Source organism: Castanea sativa, chromosome 1, assembly GCF_040712315.1.
Source record: "Castanea sativa cultivar Marrone di Chiusa Pesio chromosome 1, ASM4071231v1".
Lineage (NCBI taxonomy): Eukaryota > Viridiplantae > Streptophyta > Magnoliopsida > Fagales > Fagaceae > Castanea > Castanea sativa.
Window position 1 is genome coordinate 32715598 of NC_134013.1, and position 26215 is coordinate 32741812.

Below are 26215 nucleotides of genomic sequence, written 5' to 3' on the forward strand. Positions count from 1 at the left end.
CAATTCCCAGGCTATGAATGATGATGTGCACGTATAACGATGGCTTGCTCAATGGGTTTTGGGCCGAGCAAAATGGCATGAGGCCTTGTCCCATGGCTTCATCCGTCGAGGCCAGGCTTTAGATAAGATGGTTGGGCCTATGGGCCGTGCTGTAAGGCTAGAGTTTTGGGCCAAAGGCCCAAATAGGCCTAGGGAGGCCCGTGCCATACAAAAGCATAAAGTGAAACACAAAAAATGGGAAAGAAAATTTAAACATGTCAAAACTCATACAATTTGTTAACAAACATAATTATATTCTAGGGTTAGAAAATGATCTTGGCAATAGGACCAAAGATGAAGAACAAATGGGCAAATTGGCAAGCTCTTATTTCAATACCATGTTCACTACTTCGAATCTAGATGGCTTTGATGAGATTTTAAGTGGTCTACTCCTTACAGTCACTGATGAGATGAACACTAGTTGGAACAGACAATATAATGCTGAAGAGGTTCACAAAGCTCTCAACCAAATGGCCCCTCTTACAGCCTCGGGCCCAGATGGTATGTCTCCTATTTTTTACAAATCTTTTTGGCATATAGTTGGTAAAGATGTGGATGAGCTAGTTTTGACTACTTTAAATTCGGGTTTTATTCCAGCTTCTATAAACTCTACTTTTATTGCACTTATCTCCAAAATAAAAGATCCCAAGAAAGTTTCAGATTTTAGGCCTATAAGTCTTTGTAATGTGGTCTACAAACTCATTGCTAAAGTGTTGGTTAACCATTTGAAACTGATTTTGCCCTATGTAGTATCTAATTCACAGAGTGCTTTTCTTTCGGGAGGTTTATCATTGATAATGTGCTGGTGGCATTTGAGACTCTACATTACTTGAAGCGGAAAACCCAAGGGAAATCTAGGTATATGGCTCTAAAGCTTGACATGAGCAAAACTTGACATGAGTTAAGCTTACGACAGAGTGGAGTGGGATTTTTTGGAAAGGGTAATGTTGCATTTGGGGTTTTCTGGGAGGTTTGTAACTACTATAATGTCTTGCATCAAATCAGTATCATACTCTGTTCTGCTCAATGGGGTGCCAGGTAGTAATGTCAAGTCTAGCAAGGGTCTGAGGCAAGGCAACTCGTCGTCTCCATACTTATTTCTGTTGTGTGCCATTGGCCTTCAAGGCTTGCTCCACAAAGCCGAAGTTGATGGATCTATTAGGGGAGTGTCAATTTGTAGAAATGGGCCGCGAGTCTCTCATCTTTTCTTTGCAGATGACAGTGTTATTTTTTGCCATGCAAAAGAATCTGAGTGCCAAGTAATCCTTGATATTTTATCATTTTACAAAAGGGGGTCGGGTCAAAAGATAAATAGAGACAAGACAAACATTTTCTTCAACTCTAATACTCAACATGATATCTAAGTCAGAATTCAGCATCTACTGGGTGTACCAGCTATTAGGCAATATGAGAAATATTTGGGGCTAACAACATTTGTGGGGAGAGCTAAGAAACAGGGGTTTGCCTATATCAAGGAGAGAATATGGAAGAAGATCTAGGGTGGAAGGAAAAACTCTTATCACAAGCAGGTAGAAAAGTGCTTATTAAGTCCGTAATCCAAGCCATTCCAACCTATTCTATGAGTTGTTTAAAACTCTCCAAAGGTTTAATTCAGGAGATTGAGATTACGATCTGCAAATTTTAGTGGGGTTACAATGGTGTTAGTAAGAAAGTGCATTGGGTTAAATGGGAACGCCTTTGCCAAGCTAAGGATTGTGGAGGCATGGGGTTCAAGCAGATTGAGAAGTTCAATGAGGCTTTACTGGCCAAACAAGTCTGGTGTATGATGAAAAATCCAAAGTCACTTTGTCATAGAGTTTTTAAAGCCCGTTTCTTCCCGAATTGCTCCATTCTTGAAGCTACTCCCTCGGCTAATGGGTTATATGCATGGAAGAGCATTTTAAGTGCTCAGGATGTGGTGCGAAAAGGCATGGTTTGGCAGATTGGTGATGGTAAGACAGTGTGTTTAAAGGAGGATAAGTGGCTTCCGGACCAATTGTACAGATCGATGAGTTCACCACTCCCTTCTATTCCCCCTGATGCAAAGGTTAGTATGTTTATTGATGAGGAGAATGAGACTTGGAAAGAGGAGGGAATTAGGCAAACATTCTTGCCACATGATGCAAAGAAAATATTGAGCATTCCTCTTAGTACCAGACTGCCTCAGGATAGCCCCATCTGGTCCAAAACTCCTTCGGGTATTTTTCCACTCGAAGCGCATATTAGCTGTTGGTTACTGATGCTTCGGCCAGCAGCCTAGGTAGCTCAAATCCACACCCCCAGAGATATCTTTGGAGAGGTGTTTGGATACTATGAACCCCAAACAAGGTGAAGCATTTCATTTGGCAGGCCTGCAATAATTCTCTCCCAATGATGGACAACCTGTTCTGTCGACATATAGTCTCCTCTACCTACTGCAATCACTGTCAGACCCACACCGAAGATATTCTGCATGTCGTATGGGGCTGCATAGAGGTAGCAAACTAGTGGAAAATGCTTAGCTAGGCACAACACTCGGTCCTCCCCCACACCGGGGGATTTCACTAACCTTTTTTCAAGTTTTTTGCAGGTACAGGATGATTACAAGATGGAGATTTTTGCTATCTCAGCTTGGTTGCTCTGGAATCGAAGAAACTCAGTTCGTCTTCAACGCCCGACTCAGCCACTGAACCAAGTCTTCTTTGATGCTGTCAGAAACTTGCAAGACTTCCTTGAGGCTCATGATAAAGCACCTGCCACGGTCCAGGACCTAGTACAACCTAAATGTTCTACTTCGAATCAGACTCGATACAAAGCCAACTTTGATGGAGCACTATTCAAACACACCAACTCAGCTGGCTTGGGCATTGTTATTCGCGACAACAATGGTGCAGTCATAAGCGCTCTTTCAACGCGAATCCCACTTCCCCAGTCAAGTGCAATGGTTGAAGTTCTAGCCTGCAGACGTGCTATACAATTCGCTGTTGAAATTGGTCTACACAAAGTGATATTTAAAGGCGACGTAGCATTAGTCATCAACGCACTTTCAAATGGAGGGGCAAACCAGTCCTCGTATGGTCATATAGTTGACGACATCCTAGCCCAAACCTCTCTTTTATCTTTCTCTGAATTTTGTTTTGCTACTCGGTCATGTAATAAAGTAGCTGATACTTCGGCCGAACGTGCTAAAACAGACCCACATTTGCAAGTTTGGTTGGAGGAGTGTCCAAAGGACATAACCCCTCTGGTTTTGGATGATGTTCCTTGATTAGTTTTGAGTTTCAATAAAGCCTAGCTTGTCTTTTGGGGTCTGGTTTCTCAAAAAAAAAAAAAAACTAAAACTAATACTAGGAGAGCATATATGGATAGAAATAGGCTAATATTAAACGACAGCTTTAAAAGACTACCACACTTCTACAAGAATGTTTTAGCCTAGTACATAAATCCCGTTAATGCATACCATGCTAGAATTTGCATAAATCCTCTATTTTTTTTTTTTAGCGGAATCCTCTATCTTACTTTTAATATTTCATTTTATTTTTATGGAAATTCTCTATCTTATTTTTAGTATTTCATTATATAATCTAATTGCAATAAGTTAGGTATTACTTTTACATTTTTGTTTTCATTTTAAATTTAGGTTTAATTTTAAAGAAAATTTTGTTTAAAGAAAATATAGGGATGCATGGTTGACTACAATTAATGGAGTATACACTACACATGGAACAGAACACTCAAAATAGAATAAAAGAATTTTATTTAACAATTACAATAGCCTTTAGTGTAAAATAAAAAATAAATAAATAAAAAACCAACCTAAGATGGCCTGTAAAAGAGAAGCTTGGTCTACGAGGTGGGTTTTTATTCCGCACCCCTACCCTTGCCCCAATCCCCGCTTTGGGCCTAGTGTTTTGGCCCCACCCTGCGCACTCAATTATTTATTAAAAAAAAATGAAGACCCGTTTGTTATCATTGTTTAGATAATAGTTTTTAGTATTTAAATAATATTACATGTATTTTCATATAGTTTTTCACCTACACGTATTTCCAAAAAATACAAACAACATTATTAGAATAATATTACCAAATAGGCTCTTAGTTACTTAAACGTGAGATCTCATACATACATAATACCCATATTTATGGTAGGATAAAACTTGGCAATGGTTCCTTAAATGCAGTTTATTAGGGTTTTCAATTATTTTCAAACACATTATTGCCTTGAATTTAATCGCCCTTACAAAAAATAACAATGTGTGTTTTATTTTATTTTATTTTTTTAATTCTTTTAAAAAATATTGGTACTTTATTGGTCAATGCAACCATATGTTTAAATTATTAGGAACTCTAGTATCTTGCATGCTAAAGAGTTGTATAAATTTTTCCCTTGATTAAAAAGACGATAAATTACAAAGTTGGTCTTTATTTTTTACATCATATTTCAATTTAGTCCATATCTTTTCAATTGTGTTAATTTAGTCCCTAACATTTTCAATGCGTGTCAATTTAGTCCATGTCATTATCTTTTGGATGAAAAAAGTTAATGTGTTAAATGGAACAATAAAAAAATTATTGTTCATGCCACAATATCTACTAACTATACCATTAAAACCATTAAGAAAAAAAAAATCCAAATTAAATTGAGACTGGTGACAACCAAAATTCCTAAAACCCCTAATTCATCTTCATCTCTTCTCCCTCTCTTAGTCTCATCAAGCATCAAGCCTTGGTCGCACCTTCATTTCAACACAAAGAATCGTTCTCTCTCTTTCTTTTTCTTATTCTCTCTCTAAATCAAATATCATGAGGGTATTATATAGATTCAGACTCATTATCCTATCATAGGTTCCAGTTAGCTCAACTGATAGAGTCTCTGATGATTGAATAAAATATTTGAGGTTCAATTCCGGTTTACACCAAAAACTTATAAGTGCCTTAATTTGATGATAAAAAACTATCATCATAAGCAGGGAAAAAAAAACTCATTATCCTACCATCCATGCATTATTCTCATCCTTTCACAGACCCACAAAAATGCTCATTTCGCCCATTCAACTCCTTCACTCAAAAGAAGATATGCCAGTAATCTCAACTAGAACTCACTTAGAGGACAGAATCAAAGACCCAAAACCAGACAAACTAATAACTCACCTCAAAAAACTAAAAACCATCCTCAATCTCCACCAACTTATGTCAAACTAAAAACGTTGTCCCTTCGTTTCACTACAACTCATGTCTAGGTGGCAAAACACTGTTGGACTTAAATGTCAACAAAGGCAAACATTTATTAACAAATACCCACATAGTTTCAAATGGGATGGGTTGGTGGTGACTGGTGACTGGTGACTGGTGACTGGTGATTGGTGACTGACGAGAGAGAGGCTGAGAGAAGGAAAAGAGATGGAGATGAGTTAAGGGATTTTCATATTTTGGTTGACACGTACCTTTGATTTAAATTGGGTTTTTCTTTTAAGAAGAAATTAAAAAAACTAATGTGGCGTTACTGGTGGCATGAATTTTTTTTTTTTTTTTTTAATGTTCTATTTGGTGCATCAGTCTTTTCTAGGCCTGTTCACGGGTTGGTCCGGGTCAAGTTTATGCCCAATCTGGAACCGACCCGATTACTTCGGGTCTCCTAAACTTGGACCCGCCGCCGACCCACCAAAGACAGCAGTTTAGGTGGTCGAATGTCATCTGTTTTCGGTCGGGTATCGGGCGGTTTTGAATTGTGTGAATCGTCGCTGGATCTTGTAGAAATCATCGCCGAATTTTACCAAAATCTATGATTTTTGTTGGATCTGACCGGATCTCAAAGAGATTAGGCCGGATCTTGAAGAGATCTCGGCAGATCTCAACGAGATCAAGTAGGATCTCGACGAGATCAAGCGGGATCTCAAAGACATCTGACGAGATCTCAATGTACGTCGAAGAGATCGGACAAAATAAGGCCGGCTAACCACTCCAATTGGCGGAGAACTGAAATTTCGATGTGTTTTCCAGTCGGGTCGGTTGAGAATCGATTTTTCATGCTGAAACCCATCAACCGACCCATGAGTATCGGGTTTTATGGGCGAAGACCCGTTGCCAACCCTCGCCGGCGTCGGGTCGGCCAGGTTGGGTGGGTGGCGGGTCTGGTTGGACATCCCTAATCTTTTCTATTTAAGGAATAACGGTAAGAACTAAATTGACACAAACTAAAAAGATTGGGGACTAAATTGACACAATTGAAAGGTTATGGACCAAATTGAGATATGATATAAAGAATAAGGATCAACTTTGTAATTTACCCTTAAAAAAACTATATATATATTTGTTAACACACGCTAAAATATACTTGGTAAGGAGACTTTTAAGGATTCCCACCAACATTAGGAAATAACAAGTGTAATTAAAGTATACTTGGTAAGGAGACTTTTAAGGATTCCCGGCAACATTAGGGAATAACAGGAGTAATAAAAATAACTAGAGATTGAAAATAGCCAACTTGACTACATTATTAAGTTTAGGGTAAAAAACTAGAATAATGCTAGAGATATAAACTATTTTACAAAAAATTTTACATACTGCTGATATGTTGAGTGATTATTGATAAATGAAAAAAAAAAAAAAGTGATATTAATAGTGAACTTAAATGAAAACTAATAAGAGGTTTGCCACATCAACATTTTGTAAAAATGTTGTAAAATATTTTGTAACAGTAACATTACTTAAAAAACTATTATAATATCTAAACTTGACTAGAAGTTCGTTTTTTGTTTGAAATAATTAAAAAGTTCTTTTTTCATATCTAGATTATTGAAAATGTTTCAATTTATGTCTTTAATTTTTTTTTTAATTTCTTTTGAAACTATTGGAAAAGTTTTTTTTTTCATCCCTACTTTTGTCTTTAAATTATTATATATAAAAAAAACTATTTACAAAGTTTTAAAATGATTTTTTAAAAAAACCTAAGGGGACCAAAATAGTACTTTATCCTTAAATTTACCTCATCGGTTGCACTCAACAAATCTACACTCATCAAAAGCCTTGTAAATCTCTCATTTTAACTATCAAATAATTAAAAAAAAAATTTGAGAAGCAATTAAAAATATATATATGCACTTCTTGATAGGAAGTTATATGAAAAATACTTATAATAAACGAAACCACTAAGGCCTCGTTTGGGAGGAGGGAATGGAATGGAAATGAATGAAAAGAATAATTTTATAATCTTCTTCCCTTCCCTTGTTTGGGAGTTTAAGTGGGAGGGAATGGAATGGGTAGGAGGGAACACTCATTCTCTCTATTCCCTTAAAACCTCAAATTTTCATTCTCCCCGAAATTGGGAGGAATGGGAGGGAATAAAATAAAATTTAATGAATTTTTTACTAAAACTTTCAAAATACCCCTATATATTCAACCCTTTATTTTAAAATAGGGGTCTAATGGTAATATTGTCACAAAATGATTTCATTTCATTCCCTCCATGTTACTCCCAAACAAGATTACTTACATTCCATTCATTTTCATTCCTTTCCATTCTTTTATTTTAAAACATCCAATCAAGGTTACTTAATTCCATTATATTCCATTCTATTCTATTCATTTCCCTTACTTAAATACATTCCATTCCATTCTATTCCCTTATGATCATTCCATTCCATTTCATTCCCTTCCCTTATGAACTCCCAAACGTACCCTAAAGGCCAGGGCAGTCGAATGAATATGTATGGAACAAAAGCGTAGACCCCAAAGCACAGGAAAAGACATAACAAATTAACAATTAACAAATCAAAAATCAGCAAACTAAACAATTAGTAAACTTAACCCTTAAGCACCGTAAAAATAGTACCAATAATTCCCAAAATAATTGTTCCCATACATATTTAGGCCTATTTGATAACAGTGTTTAAGTATTGTTGTTCAATTTTTAGTATTATGAAAAAATATATTTAAATATAATAAAAATACGTATCAAAAGTATTATTATTATTTAAATATTAAAAACTGTGATTTAAATAATATTACCAAACAAATCCTAATATTAAAGTTAAAAGAACATTATAATTGTCCGATTTCTTAGACGGTGGTGGTGGTGGGGTGACTTAAGACCTAAGAGCTGTGGCTATAAAAGAAAAAAGCAAAGAGCCAAAAGTTGATAAATTAAAAGCTACTATAAAAATGGGTCCAACTCAAAGAAAACTTTCATTCCTGATTTTCACGTTGCTGGTAATATCGATTACAACAACAATGGCCGAGCGTGTTCCGGAAACGAAACCTGATCAATCATCATCATCATCATCATCAGAACCAGCGGTTCAAATCGTATATATGGAGCGACCCCAAGATATGGAGCCTGAGGCTTTCCACATCCAAACCCTCGCCTCCGTCCTCGGCAGGTTCTTTTCTCTTTCTTAAAAGATAAAAAAGATTCTTTGTTATGGAAATTAGAAATCACAATCTAAGCATTGTTCAAATTTGTGTGTTGGAATTTTTGACAGCGAAGAGGCTGCGAAGGAGGCTCTGATATATAGTTACAAGACAGCAGCTAGTGGATTCTCTGCTAAGCTTACACCCCAACAAGTTTCCCTCATTTCAAGTACTTGTTTCAATCTATTCTTTGTTTCTTTCTCCTATTGTTGTGTTTTATTTTATTTTATTTTATTTATTCAAGGGGTTTTCATCTCGAAGCCCTAACTTAAGATTTGGGGATTTTTCACCAACTTGGCTGATTGCAATGATGTGCCTGACCAATCATTTGGTGCCACTTTTTCTGTCTTTTTTAAATTAAAAAAAAAATTATTTATAAGAATTGGTCCATATCAGATTTTCTAATGCAGATAATATAACACCTTAAGGACATAAAATATAAAATTTTAGGTTCGAAAAGCAGACTGCGCCTAAAGCTTAGGACGAAAACAATATTTTTGTGTTTTTTTTTTAATTTTAGTTATGTGCTTTATTGTACTTAATCCCAAATTTTTGGGGTTGGCTATAGATTCTTGATAAACTAATTAGGGTTGGCCATATGTATTCTTTTCCTCCATTCTTGCAGACGTTCCACCAATGAGTATCTATATTGGATCCAATCATAATAGAGTGGGCTAAATTTCACGATGGCCGTCAACCTATTGCAACCCTCCTTTTTTTGTTATGAACACTAAGCACATACACAGTTGGAGTTTTTCTAGTATAAGAATAGTGAAGATTTGAATGGCTGACGAAGGTCATATTTTGGACTTCTGTCTTTGAATTATATTTTAAAAACGATACCCAAAGTGAGGAAAGGTTTTTTTTTTTCTTTATAAAAACGAAGGAGAAGAAAAGAAAGGATTTCTTAGTGTCTACAATGATGTAGTCCACGCTAGGTGGCTTGTATTCAAATGTCATTCTCATATTGGTGTTGTGTGTTATGCTGTGTACATTTGTTCTTCCTGGGTACTTTAGGTATCTTGCGGTGTCCATCTAAAATGATCTCTGATTGGGTCTAAACCTTTATGATACATGTGTAGAGGAGAGCTTCCATACATGGAACACTACACATGGGCTACTTTAACACTTCGACTAGATAGGAGATTAGGTTTGCTAGATATACATTATCTTTGTGATTTTATCAGGTTAGTCAGACTAGATGAATAAAGATTGAGATTAAAAAAAATGAGCACTATCTTATCAGCTAGGATGCATTCATATGGCCGGTTACCAAATAATGAATAGATGAGAATTATGGTTGAAAAACACAAGTCTAAAAGTTTTTTTTTGAGGCTTTGGTTTTCCCTCAAAGCAAAACCAGCTCTTGTCCTGTATGTGCTGCCATTATTTGCACTTTCCAATACCATGGCCCTATGAGGTAGGTGCCACCAAGGTCTTGGTGGAAGTGGGTGAGCTCTTTTAGATTTGGTTGGCCATCGGTTGTCTCTATTTTCCAATTTGTTGTCTTGTCTGACCTATATTATTCTCTTGTTCTATTATCAAGCAAAATCAGCCTATATGTGAGCTGAAAGTTTACCTGACATTTTTCTTTCATACGGCAGTTAACTAGTCAATGATTGCCTAGAAATTGCCTGAATTTCCCTTAGAAGAATTTTAGTTATTTTATTTATAAGCATCACCTTTATTACTCCCATGTGGATTGGTACAGTGTACTGAGTCCAATGTTGGGACAGCATCTTCACGGACTCTGGTCGCCTCCTCTACTTTTTTTGCTCTTTTGTTTTCCTTTGTTCTAGCAGAAAAAACTTTATGGTAGTATAGTAGGAGTAAGAGAGAATTTATGTAAATCCTGCTACCTTATTATATTAGACACGATTATGATTTGGTTTTGTGCTGGACACCTACCAGCATTCGGCAATCATATCTTGATAATATTTTATGTTATATGCTATGAAGTGATTGTGTTTTTTTTTTTTTTTTTTGATAAACAATTGATTGTGTTATTTATTATCTGACTTTTAGTTCTATAAAATCAGTCTACTTGTTATTTTAAGTGATGACCTGTTTAAATTTCCTATACAATTTACTGTGTTTCTCATCATTGTTATGCCAAGAAATTCCCACTCTATTATATTCCCCACGATACAACAACAAAATCCATAATTGTAAAACTTTGGGATTGACAATGAATGCTCAACAGACTAATCAAAACGTATTCTTAATTAACATGTCCTCTTTTTGTTTTTTGTTTTTACTAATTCTACTGGTATAATGTTCTCCATGATAAAGTGGATGATTTATTTGTTTATTTTTTTCTTGGCAGAACTACCAGGTGTTCTTCAGGTTGTCCCAAGCCGGACACTGCAACTGCATTCGGGACCCGGGAGGCTGCATTAAAGGATATGAAACTCCTGCACCTAGTATATATATCTCTCAAACAGTTGTCTCGTGTATTAACCAATCTGCCCTATGTGCTGTCCTGTGTGGCATAGGAGCTTTCGCCTAAATAAGGTTTAACTTCTGGATTTAAACTGTAAAATACTCTCGTGTGATTACTTCTGCAGGTTATATATGACTTAAAAATATAAGTTGTTTTGGTGTTCCTAATATTCAAGCGAATCAAAAGGCCAAATCAGGGCAGAGTTCAAAATCTATGTTTTGCAGTTCAAAATATCTTCCCTCCAGCACCTAATAAATAAATACGTGTTTAACTTTAGTTGCTCAAAAATAGTTGGTTGATTGCAATAAATTTATTTGGGTAAACTACATATTTAGTCCCTAACATTTACACCATATTTCAATTTGGTCCTTAACTTTTTAATTATGTCAATTTGGTCCCTAACCTTTTAATGTTATGTCAATTTAGTCCTTGCCATTATATATTAGATGAAAATTGCTTACATGACAAACGGCCAAAATAAAATTTTAGTTTATTGTCATATCAACAGAAACTAATTTTTTAATTTGGCCATTAGACACGTCATCAATTTTTATTCAAAAGATAACTATAGGGACTAAATTGACACAGTACTAAAAGGTTAGAGACTAAATTGACACAATTGAAAGGTTGGGGATCAAATTGAAATATGGTGTATAGGATAGGGACCAAATACGTAGTTTACCCAATTTATTTTTTAAAAAATAAACCTCAGCTTTAACCAAACCACCGCAACACTTATCCATTAGACCTTCTGACAACGCGTTGAAGTAGTAGGTTGTGATCTGAGCAACATCGCTTTCATTGGGACCTCATTGACATCACATTGTTCTACACCAATTATAATTTACTATCCTAGCAATTGTGATATATGTTGTGTTATTTATTGTTTAAATAAACAAGTTCAAAAATTGTCAAATTATATTTATATCGTCAAAATCCTTGTCTACATGTGTAATCTCCTCTTGACATGAAGCCATAGCTAAGAGGCAAAATTTCTGTCTAGTGCACCAGATGAGATGTGATGCTTGTTCGTGACCAAAATCCAAACTTGACCCATAGACAACTAATTCATATTAAATATATTTTCTTAATTGAGTTATGTGGGGATGTGATCACTCTCTCACAAAAACATTGAAACTATAAAGGAAAAGGAAAGTTTTAGGGGAGATTTAGAAAAACTATAATGAAAAATGATTTTTTACAAAAACTATAATGCTCTAATATAAGCCTATGTTTGGTTGGGTTGAAAATGGAGATAATAAAAAATGGGAAAGGAGAAGGTAGAGGAAAATGTGATTTTCTATTGTTTGGTTGGAGTGAAGAGGGAAGAGGAAAGAAAATATGGTGCTTGAAATTTTTTAGGTCTCACCATTTTTTTCTCTCCAAATCAGGAAGAAAGTAGGAGAGAAAATGACAATCAGAAAAAATAAATAAAATTACCACCACTTTTTCATATTTTACTTTTAATAATAAAGACATAATAGATTTTTTTTTTCTCTTCCACTTTCACACTTTTTCTACCAAATACATGATGAAAAATACAAAATTTTTATCCTCCTAACATTTTCTAATTTCTCAATTTTCCATCTTTCCAATCAAATGGAGAATGCTCAATAAATGCCTAGTTCTCCATTTTCTCCACATTGAATTTTTACAACAACAATAATGAAAAAGGAAATTTTCAGACAAAAAAAAAAAAAAAGACTTTCCTCCCTTTGTCCCTTTCGTTTATTTTCTCGAGAACCGCAAAAAACTTTTAGTGAGAAAAACAACGTGATATTCTTTGGTAATGCACCCACACTATTACATGTTGGTCGTACAAATGTCCTAAAATTGGGACACCAACAATTGTCAAGTCCGTTGGAAAACCTTAGAAATATTGACCATTTTTGGTAGGATTTCAACTGGAATATCTCGGGTTTCTAATGTGGGTTGACTCATATGACTTGGGATTGTCACTATGTAATTTTTGAATAAAAACTTAGTAATAATGCTTGTTTTTTAAACTTTAGAGGATTATAAGTACTAATTTGAAACATTAGGAACTGTGCTCAACTTTTAAACTTAAGGGACTAACAATGGTGTGTGTGTGTGTTTTTTTTTTGGTTGACAAAATGTAATATTATTTTGTGATAATATTAGTTTTAGATATTTCATTTTATATATGGGTAAATTGTAAATTGCATTCCTAAAATTTGAGGATGTTTGGATTTTACATTCTAAAGTTTCAGAATTTGAATTTTACCTACTCAAATTTGAGGGTATTTAAATTTTATACTTTAACGTTTCAAAATTTGGATTTTACCCCTTAAAGTTTGAGAGTTTGGATTTTACACTCTCAAATTTTAAAACTTCATAGTGTAAAATTTAAACACCCAAACACGGTAGAGAATAAAATTCAGATGCCCCTAAAATTTAGGAGGTAAAATCCAATTTTTTTAAATGTCAGGGTATAAAATTCAAATACTTTTAAACTTTAAGAGGGTAAAATCTAAATTCTGAAAATTCAAAATATAAAATCTAAACACTTTCAAATTCTAAAGATGTAATTTGCAATTTACCATTTTATTTATTTTATATGTTATAAAAAAGTTATATTTATTGTTCGTCTCTATATTTGAGGTGTACTTTCAATTTCGTCCCCAAGTTTTTTCTCAGCATTCAATTTAGTCATTATATTTTTGAACTTTTAATTGACTTAGTTTCTATTATTACCTTATTTATGAAAAATGTTTATATGGCAAACGATTTGCACGCATACTAATTCGTCAACATTTTAAAGCATTTTTTTTCTCTTTTCATTTCTTTATCTTTTTTTTTTTTTTTTGCTTTTAGTTTTCTTAAATTTTTTTGAATGACAATATTTTTTGTGTCACGATCGTTTTATAGGAAAAAGAAAAAAAAGAAAAAAGAAAAAGCAAGTGACCCTTAACATCTCCCGCCATTATACCAAAGCCCAATATTTCCCGCCATCCGAAGGGTCGTATCATATAAATTCAGCCGCAGCACAATATTTTCTCAAACTCTACAAACAAAAAAAACATTCTATTTTTATTTTAATTGTCAAATTTCGAAAAAAAAAAAAAAAATCCCAAATTCACCTCAGAAAGAAAGAAAGAAAGTTAGGGTTTCTGATTCTGAAAATGGCGGAGCTGAGCTGGAGACACCAAACCCTAATTCAAGCTTTGTTATCACGCGGTCCTCTCAGGGACGATCAGTTCCACCCAATCTTCAATGGCCTCACTGGCAAAAACCCAGGTTTTCCCTTTTCCTCTTATTGTTCCATTACTGTTTTAATTGTTAATTTTTGTTTGGTTAAATTATAGTACAGTGTTTGATATATATATACACTATTACAGGCACTCATAAACAGGTGTTTGATGAATATCTCTTGAAGATAAACAAAGCACTTTCATATGTTCAGTGTGAGCTACGGGGGTTCAGGAACCAATACGATGGCCGGGTTTACTATGGAGTGGTCAATACTATTTCTGATGAACAGTCCAAGCTTGGCACTAAATATTCAGTTCCCCAGATTGCTTTCTACAAGGCAATTGTAAGTATGGTTATACTTATATTTTGATAAGAGAATTCAAAATTGTCCCATTTCAACAACAATCTTCAACCCAATTTAGGGTTTATATACTAGAGAATGCGCTTGGATTACTGGACAACTGGTTCTGGTTTGTGGGGTCAGTTGCCCTTAGGTTTTAGCGGGTAGGGGCGAGTCCAAAGGGCTCTTCTTTAAAATAGTTCCCTAGACGTTATAAAAAAAAAAATGTATGTGTACTAAAGAATGGCTAACCTTATCTTCTTCTGAGAATCCATTTTGATCACCAATCCATTTCGGCTCTCGAAGATATATAAAACTAAGTACATAGCTATTTCTGCTCAATTTCTACCTTGCCTCTTCTCCATCATCTCAAGCAAGGGTACTTTAGTTTACCAGAGGCCGTGGCTGCTTAGTTTTTAATTTCAGTTTTTAGTGTTTTGCGGTTTGGTTCTATTACAATGTGTCATTTCGTATGTGTTTATTTTACTAAGGCTTTAATTTTTGTAAAGATTTAACACCAAATAGTCTCGAAATTTTACAGCATCCAAGAACTTGTTAATGGAGTTGGTTCCTTGCTTCAAAGCAACTTATTAATCCACGACTGTGGGTCACAGGGGACTTGGGATACCCAATGGAGCCACTGTTGGCTCTGCACACCTGTGCAGTCTTTTCATATATTAGGGTAAACATAGTAAACCAATTAAAAATTTTACCTTATTTATGAGAGCTCCCATCCTCTAGGAGGCAGTATGTATTATTACCTAGCAGGTTGCTACTTGCAATTTGTTCACTCTTCTTTCTAAAGCTAGATATAGTCCCAATATAAAATGAGCATGGAGGACTCTGTACAAGCATAAAGATAACCCCTATCTCTAAGAACATTTAGCTATAGATTATTGTAGTTGGTTATATTCTTTTTAGATGTCATTCCTTATAAATGGAGAATATGATTTCCACCATGAGGAGAGATTTCATATCTCAAGGAAGTAGGTGTAGCAGAAAATTAAGGGCCAAAAACAACCTTTGGTATATTCTTCCATTGCCTCTTAGCCTTTCTTGCTTCTTTTATGGATTTCCTTCAAAATATATATATTGTGGGCATCTCTCTCTAATCCAAAAGATAAAAAATTTTGGGCATCTTTTTCTCTTATATTCTTTTGTGTTTATTGTGAAATTTACTATAAAATAGGTAACCTTCATTTCTTTTTCACGTGCTTTGTTGCTAGTGGAATAGTTGGAAAATATTGATCAATGTTCAAGGAGAATTTCATTACATTCACTTGACATTGCATTATTTTTAGTTATGAGAATGAAACAAATTCTCTTATCACTTTCTCAGTGTTTGAGCCTTTTAGAAAAGGTATAAATGGAAGAAACTATGTCTAAATGAAATCTTTGTGAAAATCTTTATGCCAATAGATGTTTGATGTTTGCTAGTATGAGTTTTAGATATCTTAATTTATATCATATCTTCTTGCGTCTTTTTTATTTCAAATATCAGATTGAAGCAATTGTGCAAGATGCCACAGCCCAAGGTAGCATATCCAACATTCTTGCTCTTAATCTACGATTGGAGAATCAGGTGTGAATTTTCTGACCTTATTTGTTGCACTGATGCATTTTTTTTTTTATAAGTAACAATCTTTATTGAAGCAGCGAAACTTCCAAGTATACACATCTTAAAGAACAATGCTCTAAAAAATCTAAGAAAGAATCACAAGAGAAAGCTTGAAGAGCTCTAGCCCAATCCAGCATAGAAAGAAAGAAAAAGGATTAAATTATAATCTGCTCACAACCCTCAAAACTTCTAGCAATTCTCTCCTACCAAATGCACCAGATTAAGCAATGTGACACAATCTTCCAAATTGCAGCATTACGGTGCCAAGCAAAATTGCCTTGCCAATTTGCTAATAGATCCATTGCCTGCAGTGGCATAACCCGATGGATACCAAACAAACAAAAAACCAAGAACCACATCTCATGAGCTATAGGAAAATGCAGAAGTAGATGATCCACATTTTCCCCATTCCATTTACACATGACACTCCAATCAATCAAAATAATACCTCTCTTCCTTAAATTATCCCTAGTAAAGATCCTCCCCAACGCAGCACTCCAAGAGAAGAAGGCGGCTCTAGGAGGGATCTTAGATCTCCAAATAATTTTTCATGGAAAATGGACTCAATTGGAGGGACATGATAGCCAGTAATAGCCTCCTACCTTAAAACACCTACTCTTATTAAGCTTCCAACACATCTTGTCATCTCCCCTTCCAATTACAGAAAATCAATAAATTAAACCCATAAATCTATCCAAAGAATCCAGCTCCCAATCTTGTACCAATCTGGGAAAATGAAGATCCCAATGCTTCACCCCAATTGCAATAAATCTGCTATGGAAGAATCTCTATCCTGACTGATCAAAAATAACTCTGGGAATGCCTCCTTTAGAGGGGAATCCCCACACCAAAAGTGATCAAAATAACTGATGCATTGAACTCTAGAAATATGGGTTAGCACTTTGAGCGATGCAAATCCAACTCCATATGGTTTGTCTTCTACAAGTGGCATGACTTGTATGGAAGAAATTAGCATTGGAAAAGCTCCCAAAGGGTTTTAGTTTGTACTACAAAGTTTATAAACTCAAGGAGTGAGTGATAAAGATGAAATAATAGCCAAAGGGCTGGCCTTTCAGGCTAGAGAGTAAGGACATAGAAAGAAAAAAACTCTCTCACTGAAATAAAAGTCAAAATTCGGTTGCACCCCTAAATAATCACCTTTGTAGCATAGAAAGAATTATTAAATAGAAATATTGGCCTTGGTATAAAACATAATTTATCTGTCAAAAGGTAGTCTAAGAAATTTAACTCAAGTCATTCATAAAAATCCCAATTTATAAAACTGTTTGTGTTGAAAAGTATTGTGCTACAATGCTGTGAACACTGACCCTAGAATCTTTTTTCTTTTCTGATTAGCTGTTCATCAATTTTTCTGTGGTGGAGAGATTTTGGCATCAGTTAAAAATGTGAAAATTATGGTCGTATATAGAAGGATCAACCTTTTTCAAAAAAATAACTCCTGTAGTCCAGGTGTTTTCATTAGTTACTTTATATGAATTTGATCGTATTGATAACCTTAAAATTATCAAGCCTCCTTAATATCAACGAACTCTTCGATGAAATCTCTAGGCTTTGTTGGTAACTGGACAGTACAATCTTTGATTGTGGTTGCTCAGAGTCACCATCAAAGTTTTGGTAATCAAACATATGCAAGACTGCAAGATTAGAGATAGGACTGATCTAACGATCATTTGGAAGTTTCACCTCATAAATATTCATACTTATTTTCTTCAATGGCTTATGTAGATCAATCTTTGTAATGGATTTCCTATGGAAATATTTCTTTTGTAAAGTGCACCCAAACTTAATTACCTCCAACAAACTCCTTGAGGCACCTATGTTGAATTGCTCGCTCTTAAATAGTTTGTTGAGGATCCATAGTCAGCCCCAAAATTTTGGTACTAATGAGGATTGGTTGTTTTTTGTTGTTGCTATGAGCTCCTTATTTCTATGGTTCATTACCGGTTCTAATTGTGGTATGCACTTCATTATGAAAGCACCATATAGGATTAATGTATGCTTCTTTATATTTGCAAACTCATGCTTCATTGGGCAACAGAAAAAAGTCCAACACATAGAGTGGTTCACAATGACACTCTTCTTCTGCATCACAAATCCATGATGTTAAGTAAAATCTTATTGGTTTGATATAATGGCGCTCATAAAATATTCTCTTTGAAATTCAAGTTTCTGTAGTAGGAGAATTTTCTTATAATATTATGGAATAAAGTAAATATAATTCTAGTTATGGTCATGAGTATTGGGTCTTGAGTGTTGCCCCTCCCATCTCTACTGAAATTTTAAGATCAGTGGGTTCTCAAATCTCAAGGAAAGAGGATTGTCGTGTAGATCACATTTGTGAGTACAAGTGCGCCAGTTGTGGTAAGGTTGCTAAAGGCAATGCAACTTAAATATTTTTTTTTGATAAGTAAGAGAATAATTTATTAAAAAGGAATGCTCAAAAGCGAGCATCCTTAAAGTTAAAGAATTACAACCCTCATGATCTCCAAAAAATCAATAATAAAACTACAAGATACCTCCTGATCTATGTACTATGTTCAAACATAGTTCTCAAAAGGCTATTTTTAATATCTTGCATAGATTTCTTCATTCTCCAAAGTCCAGTGATTCCTCTCTCTCCATATGGCCCACATAATGCAATGCAGAGTAGCCACACTACCCTATTACAGGGGCTTCCAAACACCCCTCTCCAAATAGTCAACAAGTCAATTACTTGGCATGGCATTACCCAATGTACTCCAAAAGCCATAAGTGCAAAAGATCACATCTCCCTAGCAATAGTACAGTGCAACAAGTGATTAACTTTTTCACCATTCCCCAACACAAAATACCATGGTTTTAAAAACCGAACCGGACATCAAACCGCTTATTTAAATATTTCCGGTTTAAAAATTTCCGGACTACACTAGTTTTTCCGGTTGAACCGGTCGGACCGGCCGGTCCGATCCGGTTTTTAAAACAGTGCAAAATACATATATTAACAATCACAAGCTTCCGTTTAGCAAGGTTATCTATTGTCAGTATAGAATTCAAAGCTGCAGTCCATACCAAAAAAAAAAAAAACTACCTTACATGGAACCTTATTGCCCCAAACACCTTTCCAAGGTAATACAGAATTAGGTGCACCATGGTGAAGCTCTTATATTATCAATTAGTTTTGCTCTACAATGTTTCTGGTTGTTTTGCTAAAGGTTTATTTCAGTTATATTTTATAGCAGTACTCGTTTTGAATACTCTTGAATGCATTTTTCTTTTTGAATATTCACCTTATTACTTACTGCAGTTGTCTGCAGCTAAACTGTGGGCATGTGTCCCAGTTTGGCTTAATTTTGTCTAATGTTGGCAGTATGTCTTACATATATTCTTCTAAATGCATATATCTTTTTGAATGTTCTTCTTAATACTTGCTATAGAGAATGTTGTCTGCACAGCTAAACTGTGGATGAAAACCCACTGGTTGTTAATTCTATATGATTCTATGGCCGCAACAAGTTTATTGATCATGACTTGGTTTGCCCAAGAATGGATGTTTCCAGAACTAGTGACTGAGTGTTTATGCTTTTATTAGGAAAAATTCCATATCAATTAAATAAAACAAACTAGAATTTGCTTTCATTTAGGAACTCCCTTGACCTTTGCACCATTTTCTCACAGGCAAATGAGTTTATTATTCTGTACAAGCTTGCTTCTGTGATTTGCTCATGCTTGATACTTCATGTTGTTAATCTTCAGGTTCTAACTAGCACAGGATCACAATCACAGTGTGATCCAACTCAGGTCCCTCCTGCAGTAAAGAATTTCTCGTTATCTCAGAAGGAAAAAACTCTTGATGAACTTGTGCGGGACCAGTGGCTTAATCGCACTCCTGATGGTATCATCGGACTTGGCGTCAGATCCTTTCTTGATCTGCGCAGTTATTTCCGTAATAATGATATTCCTTCATGTCAAGTGTGCAATGAAGCTGGAGTGAAGGTTAATTGATTATTACTTTGCTATGTCTGTGGATACTGGTTAATGTTTGATGTCTACTATATCTCGGAAATTAATTTTTCTTTTTCTTTTTCTGTTTAACAGTTAATTAATCCATGTAGGATGCATTCAGTAAAATATTAATTTGAATTAGCTTTGCTTGTGGTTTAAAGTAAAATCTAATGTTTTATTCAACCATTACCCTAGGGTAATAGCAATAGAAAATTTTCACATGTTCCAGCTAAACTAACGGAACATTTCTTTGTTTCTGCTATTAATTTTTTTACTTTGTTGGGTTTGTTTTTGACAGGCAGATGTGTGCCAGAATGACTCCTGTACAGTCCGAATTCACAAGTACTGCCTAAAGAAATTCTTCTCCCAAAGAAGGGTATATTCATGATGTGTCTCATATTTACTGTGAACAGGGTGTTCTGTACTTAATAAACCTGCTAACTTGAATTAATTATAGGGGGAAAGAGTTTGTCCAAGTTGTGGGACTGAATGGAATTATGTAGTACCCAAAGCAGAACTTGTCGATGAAGAGGATGAGGCGGATGTGCCCACCCAGACCCAGCCACCTCGGGGACCTAGAACAAAAAGGCTTAGATCCAGCAAAAATGATGGTGCAGATGTAGTTGGAACTGGTTCCTCTCAAGCTTCCAGATCTACTTCAGATCTGAGAAGAACAACTCGAAACACTGCCTGCTCAAGGTAATCATTTTCCATGTGTCCCTTTTACAAGGGACCAGATGAAATATGTTGTATATTTTGCTTCTAACTAGCTGGCATTCCCTGGATAAACCTTATGTAGCAATTGTTAATCTGTTACTAGATTTTATGGGCGAATGCTGTACTAGTCTTTTATTTTTATTTTTTTTTGTCCCAAATATTTAGGAAGAAACTGTGATTATATAATAGACCTCTAAGTAGCCTGAAGATATCTGGATGAATTTATGTTAGATATATTATTCTCAGTCCATTTGCTACCAGCACTGTAAATTCTCATTTCTTTTCCTTGCCTGGTATGCTAAATGTATTATTTGAGAGACAAAGTTCTAGTGGAATTAATTTTGATTTGTGCTTTGATGACATAAAAAAAAATGCTATATGGTGCAGGTGATTGCATAGCATATTCATGTAACTTAATATATTTCAATGTTGTCAAGAGCCTTGTAATTTAATTGAGACTTTGTGTTTTTAATGGAAATGTCAAGATTCAAATTCCCCTTTCCCTATTGAATTACACACAAACACAAACCCTTTAAAGTTTAAAGTTCATTTTTGCATTAAAAATTTTTACTGCAAACATTAGGTATAGTTTTGAAGTGTTGTACCTTAAAAAAAGTTTTCCAATAAAATTGAAACACCTATTGACCAATGCAGCAAAACAATGTTTATCTTTCTCAGAATAAATAAATTCAATGGGGAACCAAATATACAATGCTTATCATGTGTTTGAATTTAACCGGAGAACTTAATATACATCGTCCAATAGTCCTATCAAGTTTTTATCTAGGCCATTATCAGCTTTCAATTGCTTGCTGTAACTGCTCATTGAACAGGCTGTCTTAAAATCAGATTCTGTTAAATTGTTCCTACAATTTCTATTTCTTGCTTCTATTTTCTTTTGTTAAATTTATATTTCTTGCATCTAAATAAGGAAGGAAAAGCAATTCATTATAGATTCTAATAGCTCTCTGAGTTAACTAGATGAGGTATTAATTTGATATTTTACTGTTATTGAACCGGGAAAAAAAGAATCATATGATTCATATCACAATCCTACTTTAGAAGAATATTTTGAACATTCAATCCACATACCAAATAGTTTCAACTTTCAATATCTTCTCCAAAAAAAAAAAAAAAAGTTCCAATATAACACAATATTGTTGGCTATGTTACAACGTTTTCTGTAGCACAATTAATCTTACTGTGACGATACTCAAAAAGAAAAAAATTACTGTGACAATTGCCAATTACTATGTTACATAATGAATCTTATTCAAAAACAACGAATTACTATAAAATTGGAACCAACATTGAAAAGCCATAAATTAAGGAAAGGGAATTTGGAAGTAGTAAAAGTAATGTAAAGCAAGTAATAGGATATAAAGAAGTTAATAAATTCCTTGTATAACCAGACTCTCAATATTATGGTAAATCTAGATTCCCGTTTAAGAGGCAAAAATAGTGAATTAATCAAATCGGGATAAGAAAAGCAAGCAGGTAGCCTTGTTATAAGATAGTGATGGAAGCTCAAAGAAGAGGGATTTTCTAGGTCAGGGTATTTATAATTTACAACACCATATTTTTTTTAAGCTTATAATTACAACACTATAAAACCTTAAAAATAGTAACTACATATATGTTAATATAAAAATTTTTAATTTAAGTAAGCATGCCGTACATATATGTTTTTTAGAAAGAGCCGTGCATTTAAGTTGGCCATCTTACTGTATCAGAAATTACTTGGATGAAAGTAGTAGAATGACCCTATCTCATAACCCGAATAAAGACTAAATAAATGTTTTTTTAGAAGAAAATAAATGATAATAATATGATTTGGAAAAATTATTATTATTATTATTATTATGGACAAATTATTTAGTAGATGATAATATATGAATAAACGATTTTGTTAAAGCGAGCACCGCATAATAGGTGGTGCAACGGGTAATTATTAAGCATTCTTGAAGCATGATAAGGTGGTGCTCTGATATCTCAGATTCATATTGGATTTTCACCCATCGCCATAAATATGAAAGGACCATGTACCATGATACTATGTTTCAAAGTAGTAGCGAAGGATGTTTAGGCAGGTTGCTTGGTTCGGTTACAGAAAAGTTGCCCAGGTCAATAAGATGTACTTCAATTATTTCATGAGCTGCTGATCCGACTGACCACATCCGAGTTTGAACTATTCCTAGTTTAGTCTTGGTTGATTTGGAACCAAAGGAACGCTGTAGTGCATAGGGGAAAGGTGAAGAACCCGAGGTGGCTAAATAAAAGGGCGTGGGATTATCTGAGTGAGTTCCAACAATCCCAGGAACAGCTGGATATCCCAGTGCGAAGCTCAGGTGCAAACACATGGCAGTCCCCCCCGAACCTTGCTTTTAAGTTAAATTTCGACGCTGCAATTTTTTCGGATTTCAATTGCTCAGGGATTGGAGCAATAATTCGGAATGGGAAGGGAGAGGTAATGGCAACTATGTCCGCAAAAGGGCCACCTGTTGGAGACAGTGAAGAGGCAGAAGTTCTAGCATGTAGAAGGGCGTTGGAATTTGCTATTGATGCAGGATTCACAAACTTGGTCATCGAGGGGGATAATGCAGCAATTATGACTTCACTCTTGTCTTCTGGGGCTAATTTGTCTCGGCTTAGCCACATAGTTCAAGACATCCAATGGCTTGCTTAAGGACTCAGACGGGTATTTTTTAGCCACATTAATCAGGGTGCCAATTCTGTGGCACGCTCATTAGCTAAGTATGCGAAAAATGTAACTGAGGACATGATTTGGATGGAGGATACTCCCCACCAGCGGCAAAAGCCTTGTATTATGATTCTTTGCAGTTAATTGTTTGAATGATAAGGTCGTTTTCAAAAAAATAAAAATAAAAATTTGTCACGTAATTATAGGTAATACACTCCCCTTGCCAATGAGTTACCCTCTTAAATAAGTTTGGTTTAAATGCTTATTTTGCATTTAATAATCATCCTTGCCAATGAGCTATCTCTTAAATAATTGTGGTCTAAATACTTATTTTGCATTTAATAATAGGGAAATGTTAATAATAACCTCATTAACATGCAACAATAGGACGAAATGAAAAACATTATCAAAAGTTAGGGGCTGCAATCTAATTTGTTAAAATTTGAAAGGTCTAATTTTGCATTTTAAATTTTACTTTTTAAACAAATTGTTAAAATAATGTTGACTTAAGATGATATGGGAGTTTTTTTTCTTTGCTAATTATTGTTGCACATAGTTAGTTATATGTGCATAAAAACACAATTTCAACTATATCCTATAAACAGTATGTAACTATTATTACTCTTGTGGGGTATAGAAATTTGATAAGGCTATATTGCCACATGTCATATCTGAGGCCAAGGAGGCCATTGTAGCTCCGAGGAGATCACGCCATCGGATGGTAAGGCCACTTCAGTGGCACATTACCAGAGGAGGTCATACTGAAGAGAAGGAGCTTCGGGGAAGGGGTCAACCCTGACTGAAGGGACGGTGGCTACCACCATATTTAATACTTCCCACCAAACCTCCTGGCCACATATATGTGGAGAAGGCCCCTGAACAATGCTGCCTTGATTGCTGCAGCTCACAAGGGGTTTGGGAAGGTAACTGATGGGACAAACACTCAAGTGGTAGCTTAGGCGACCAACAACTGGAGGGCCGAGATCATCTAAAGGGGGCTATATAATGTGAGAGACCCTCCGGAGGAAAGTGATTTGAAAAATGGTGGGAGAAGATACTGTAGCAACTTAGAACAGAAATTGTAACCAAGTCTGAAGGAATATATTCAAGAATTATTCTCCTCGGACTTTGCCGAGGAGTGATTTTCTTCGCATACAATTTATTTATTTTAATTTTCTACTATCCTTAATCTACAATGTGCGTTGATCCTTCCATTGAAGCTCAGCCTTCAAGCACACTCTCTACAAATTCATTATGTTGGGCTCTTTGGGCCCTAGTCTTGTTGCTTTTTGGGCTTAGGAACCAAAATACGCCCTTACAATTAGCACCGTCTGTGGGAAGGCTTGAGCTTCAACAAGATCAATGTTTAGCCATGGTAGGTTCAGGCCAGACTAGGAGGAATCTGTTGGCTCCCAACGTCAAGATCGTTTTCTCAATCTTGAGCGAAGAAGGGATTAAGAGGTTAAAATACACACCGCACGCACAAATAGCAGCCAGTCTCGAGGCAGGAGTCACGTCTCTCACGAGGAAAATACTAGGAGCCTGCAGTTGGAGATAGACCGCCTACATAGGAAGTTACGCTGCAAGTGACGTAGAGGAACGCCCTTGAGTTTTGGCCATTCTTCTGATGATAGTGACGATAATAGCTATTGACCTAGATCGAAGACTCCCCCCCCCAGTGAGTCTTTTTCTTACGATGAGGAGTGTCGTGATAGGCAAAGAGGGAAGATTTCGTCTCGCGAGGGCCTGAGCAACGATGCTATGAGTAGAGCCCTGACTCAGATTTCTAAGTTGCCCTTCACTAGTAGGATTGAGGTAAGAAGGCTTCTTCGGCAGTTTACTCAACCGACGTTCACCATGTACAATGGCAAAACAGACCTTGTGGAGCATGTTAGCCACTTCAACCAGAGAATGGCCGTTCACTCGAAGAATGAGACCTTGATGTGCAAGATATTTCCATCGAGTTTAGGGCCCGTAGCGATGAGATGGTTTGATGGACTGAAGGAAGGCTCCATTGACTCCTTCAAGGAGCTTACAAGGGCCTTTAGGTCTCGATTCGTCACTTGTAGTAAGGTTCCTCGGCCTTTGGACTCCCTGTTGTCCATGACTATGCGAGAAGGGGAAACCTTGAAAACGTATTCTGACAGGTATTGGGAGATGTTTAACGAGATAGATGAGAATTTCGATGACGTGGCCATAAGGATGTTTAAGGTTGGCCTACCTGCGGAGCATGGCTTGAGGAAATCTTTGACTAGGAAACCTGTTGAGAGTGTGCATCAGCTCATGGACCGTATTGACAAATACAAGCGGGTTGAGGAGGATTAACAATAAGGAAAAGGGAAAGCTAAGGTGATCCCTCAGGACATGAGGGGTTTTAGGTTAGACCGATACAACAATAGCCGTCCTCGGAGAGATTTCGTCGGGCAATCTGCATCTCCAGCTGTCCAAGTGGTCAACACGGTGTTTTGAGAGCTAGTACATGAAATCTTGGAGAAAATTAAGAATGAACCATACTTTCACTGGCCAAACAAGATGGGAGGAGATCCCGCGAAACGCAACCAAAGCCTTCATTACCAATAGCACCAGGAGCGAGGACACACCACAGAAGATTGCAAGACTTTGTGGAATCACCTAGAGTAGCTGGTTCGAAGTTGAAAGTTGAAGCAATTCTTGTACCAACCCTGCGGGCAAGATGGTCAGGCAGGGACAGGAGCCCAAGGAAATATTTCCGCAAGACCACCCTTGGGTACAATT

The 26215-nt window shown here is 35.6% G+C and overlaps 5 protein-coding genes across 5 annotated transcripts; all 5 read left to right on the top strand.

The window, feature by feature from the left end:
- Positions 1-1025: 1025 nt before the first annotated feature.
- LOC142625282 (uncharacterized) lies at positions 1026-3286 on the top strand. Its single transcript, XM_075798968.1, has 3 exons — positions 1026-1298; positions 1685-2086; positions 2609-3286. The coding sequence occupies exons 1-3, from the start codon at positions 1026-1028 to the stop codon at positions 3284-3286; spliced, it is 1353 nt and encodes a 450-aa protein (XP_075655083.1).
- Positions 3287-8070: 4784 nt separating this feature from the next.
- Positions 8071-11082, top strand: LOC142621552 (subtilisin-like protease SBT3.15). The gene is made up of 3 exons (XM_075794838.1): positions 8071-8396; positions 8499-8596; positions 10754-11082. Exons 1-3 carry the CDS (start codon positions 8179-8181, stop codon positions 10825-10827), a joined length of 390 nt encoding a protein of 129 aa, XP_075650953.1. The 5' UTR covers positions 8071-8178; the 3' UTR covers positions 10828-11082.
- Positions 11083-13850: 2768 nt separating this feature from the next.
- LOC142607971 (uncharacterized) lies at positions 13851-21020 on the top strand. Its single transcript, XM_075779667.1, has 6 exons — positions 13851-14128; positions 14230-14426; positions 15925-16005; positions 19795-20034; positions 20342-20419; positions 20501-21020. Exons 1-6 carry the CDS (start codon positions 14014-14016, stop codon positions 20744-20746), a joined length of 957 nt encoding a protein of 318 aa, XP_075635782.1. The 5' UTR covers positions 13851-14013; the 3' UTR covers positions 20747-21020.
- Positions 21021-22800: 1780 nt separating this feature from the next.
- On the top strand, positions 22801-23446 carry LOC142625290 (uncharacterized). Its single transcript, XM_075798977.1, has 2 exons — positions 22801-22883; positions 22987-23446. The coding sequence occupies exons 1-2, from the start codon at positions 22801-22803 to the stop codon at positions 23444-23446; spliced, it is 543 nt and encodes a 180-aa protein (XP_075655092.1).
- Positions 23447-25222: 1776 nt separating this feature from the next.
- Positions 25223-25786, top strand: LOC142625298 (uncharacterized). Its single transcript, XM_075798983.1, has one exon. The coding sequence runs from the start codon at positions 25223-25225 to the stop codon at positions 25784-25786; it is 564 nt and encodes a 187-aa protein (XP_075655098.1).
- The last annotated feature ends 429 nt before the right edge of the window (positions 25787-26215 follow it).

Bases quoted from the DNA above. Each gene is read 5' to 3' on its own strand.
- LOC142625282 (XM_075798968.1), top strand. From the start codon at position 1,026: ATGTCTTGCATCAAATCAGTATCATACTCTGTTCTGCTCAATGGGGTG. The intron at 1,299-1,684 runs GTAATCCTTGAT...TGCAAATTTTAG, and splicing joins CAAAAGAATCTGAGTGCCAA to TGGGGTTACAATGGTGTTAG. The intron at 2,087-2,608 runs GTTAGTATGTTT...AGTTTTTTGCAG, and splicing joins CTATTCCCCCTGATGCAAAG to GTACAGGATGATTACAAGAT.
- LOC142621552 (XM_075794838.1), top strand. From the start codon at position 8,179: ATGGGTCCAACTCAAAGAAAACTTTCATTCCTGATTTTCACGTTGCTG. The intron at 8,397-8,498 runs GTTCTTTTCTCT...AATTTTTGACAG, and splicing joins CTCGCCTCCGTCCTCGGCAG to CGAAGAGGCTGCGAAGGAGG. The intron at 8,597-10,753 runs GTACTTGTTTCA...TTTTCTTGGCAG, and splicing joins ACAAGTTTCCCTCATTTCAA to AACTACCAGGTGTTCTTCAG.
- LOC142607971 (XM_075779667.1), top strand. From the start codon at position 14,014: ATGGCGGAGCTGAGCTGGAGACACCAAACCCTAATTCAAGCTTTGTTA. The intron at 14,129-14,229 runs GTTTTCCCTTTT...ACACTATTACAG, and splicing joins CCTCACTGGCAAAAACCCAG to GCACTCATAAACAGGTGTTT. The intron at 16,006-19,794 runs GTGTGAATTTTC...GTTAATCTTCAG, and splicing joins ATCTACGATTGGAGAATCAG to GTTCTAACTAGCACAGGATC.
- LOC142625290 (XM_075798977.1), top strand. From the start codon at position 22,801: ATGTACCATGATACTATGTTTCAAAGTAGTAGCGAAGGATGTTTAGGC. The intron at 22,884-22,986 runs GTCAATAAGATG...TTGGAACCAAAG, and splicing joins GTTACAGAAAAGTTGCCCAG to GAACGCTGTAGTGCATAGGG.
- LOC142625298 (XM_075798983.1), top strand. From the start codon at position 25,223: ATGAGTAGAGCCCTGACTCAGATTTCTAAGTTGCCCTTCACTAGTAGG.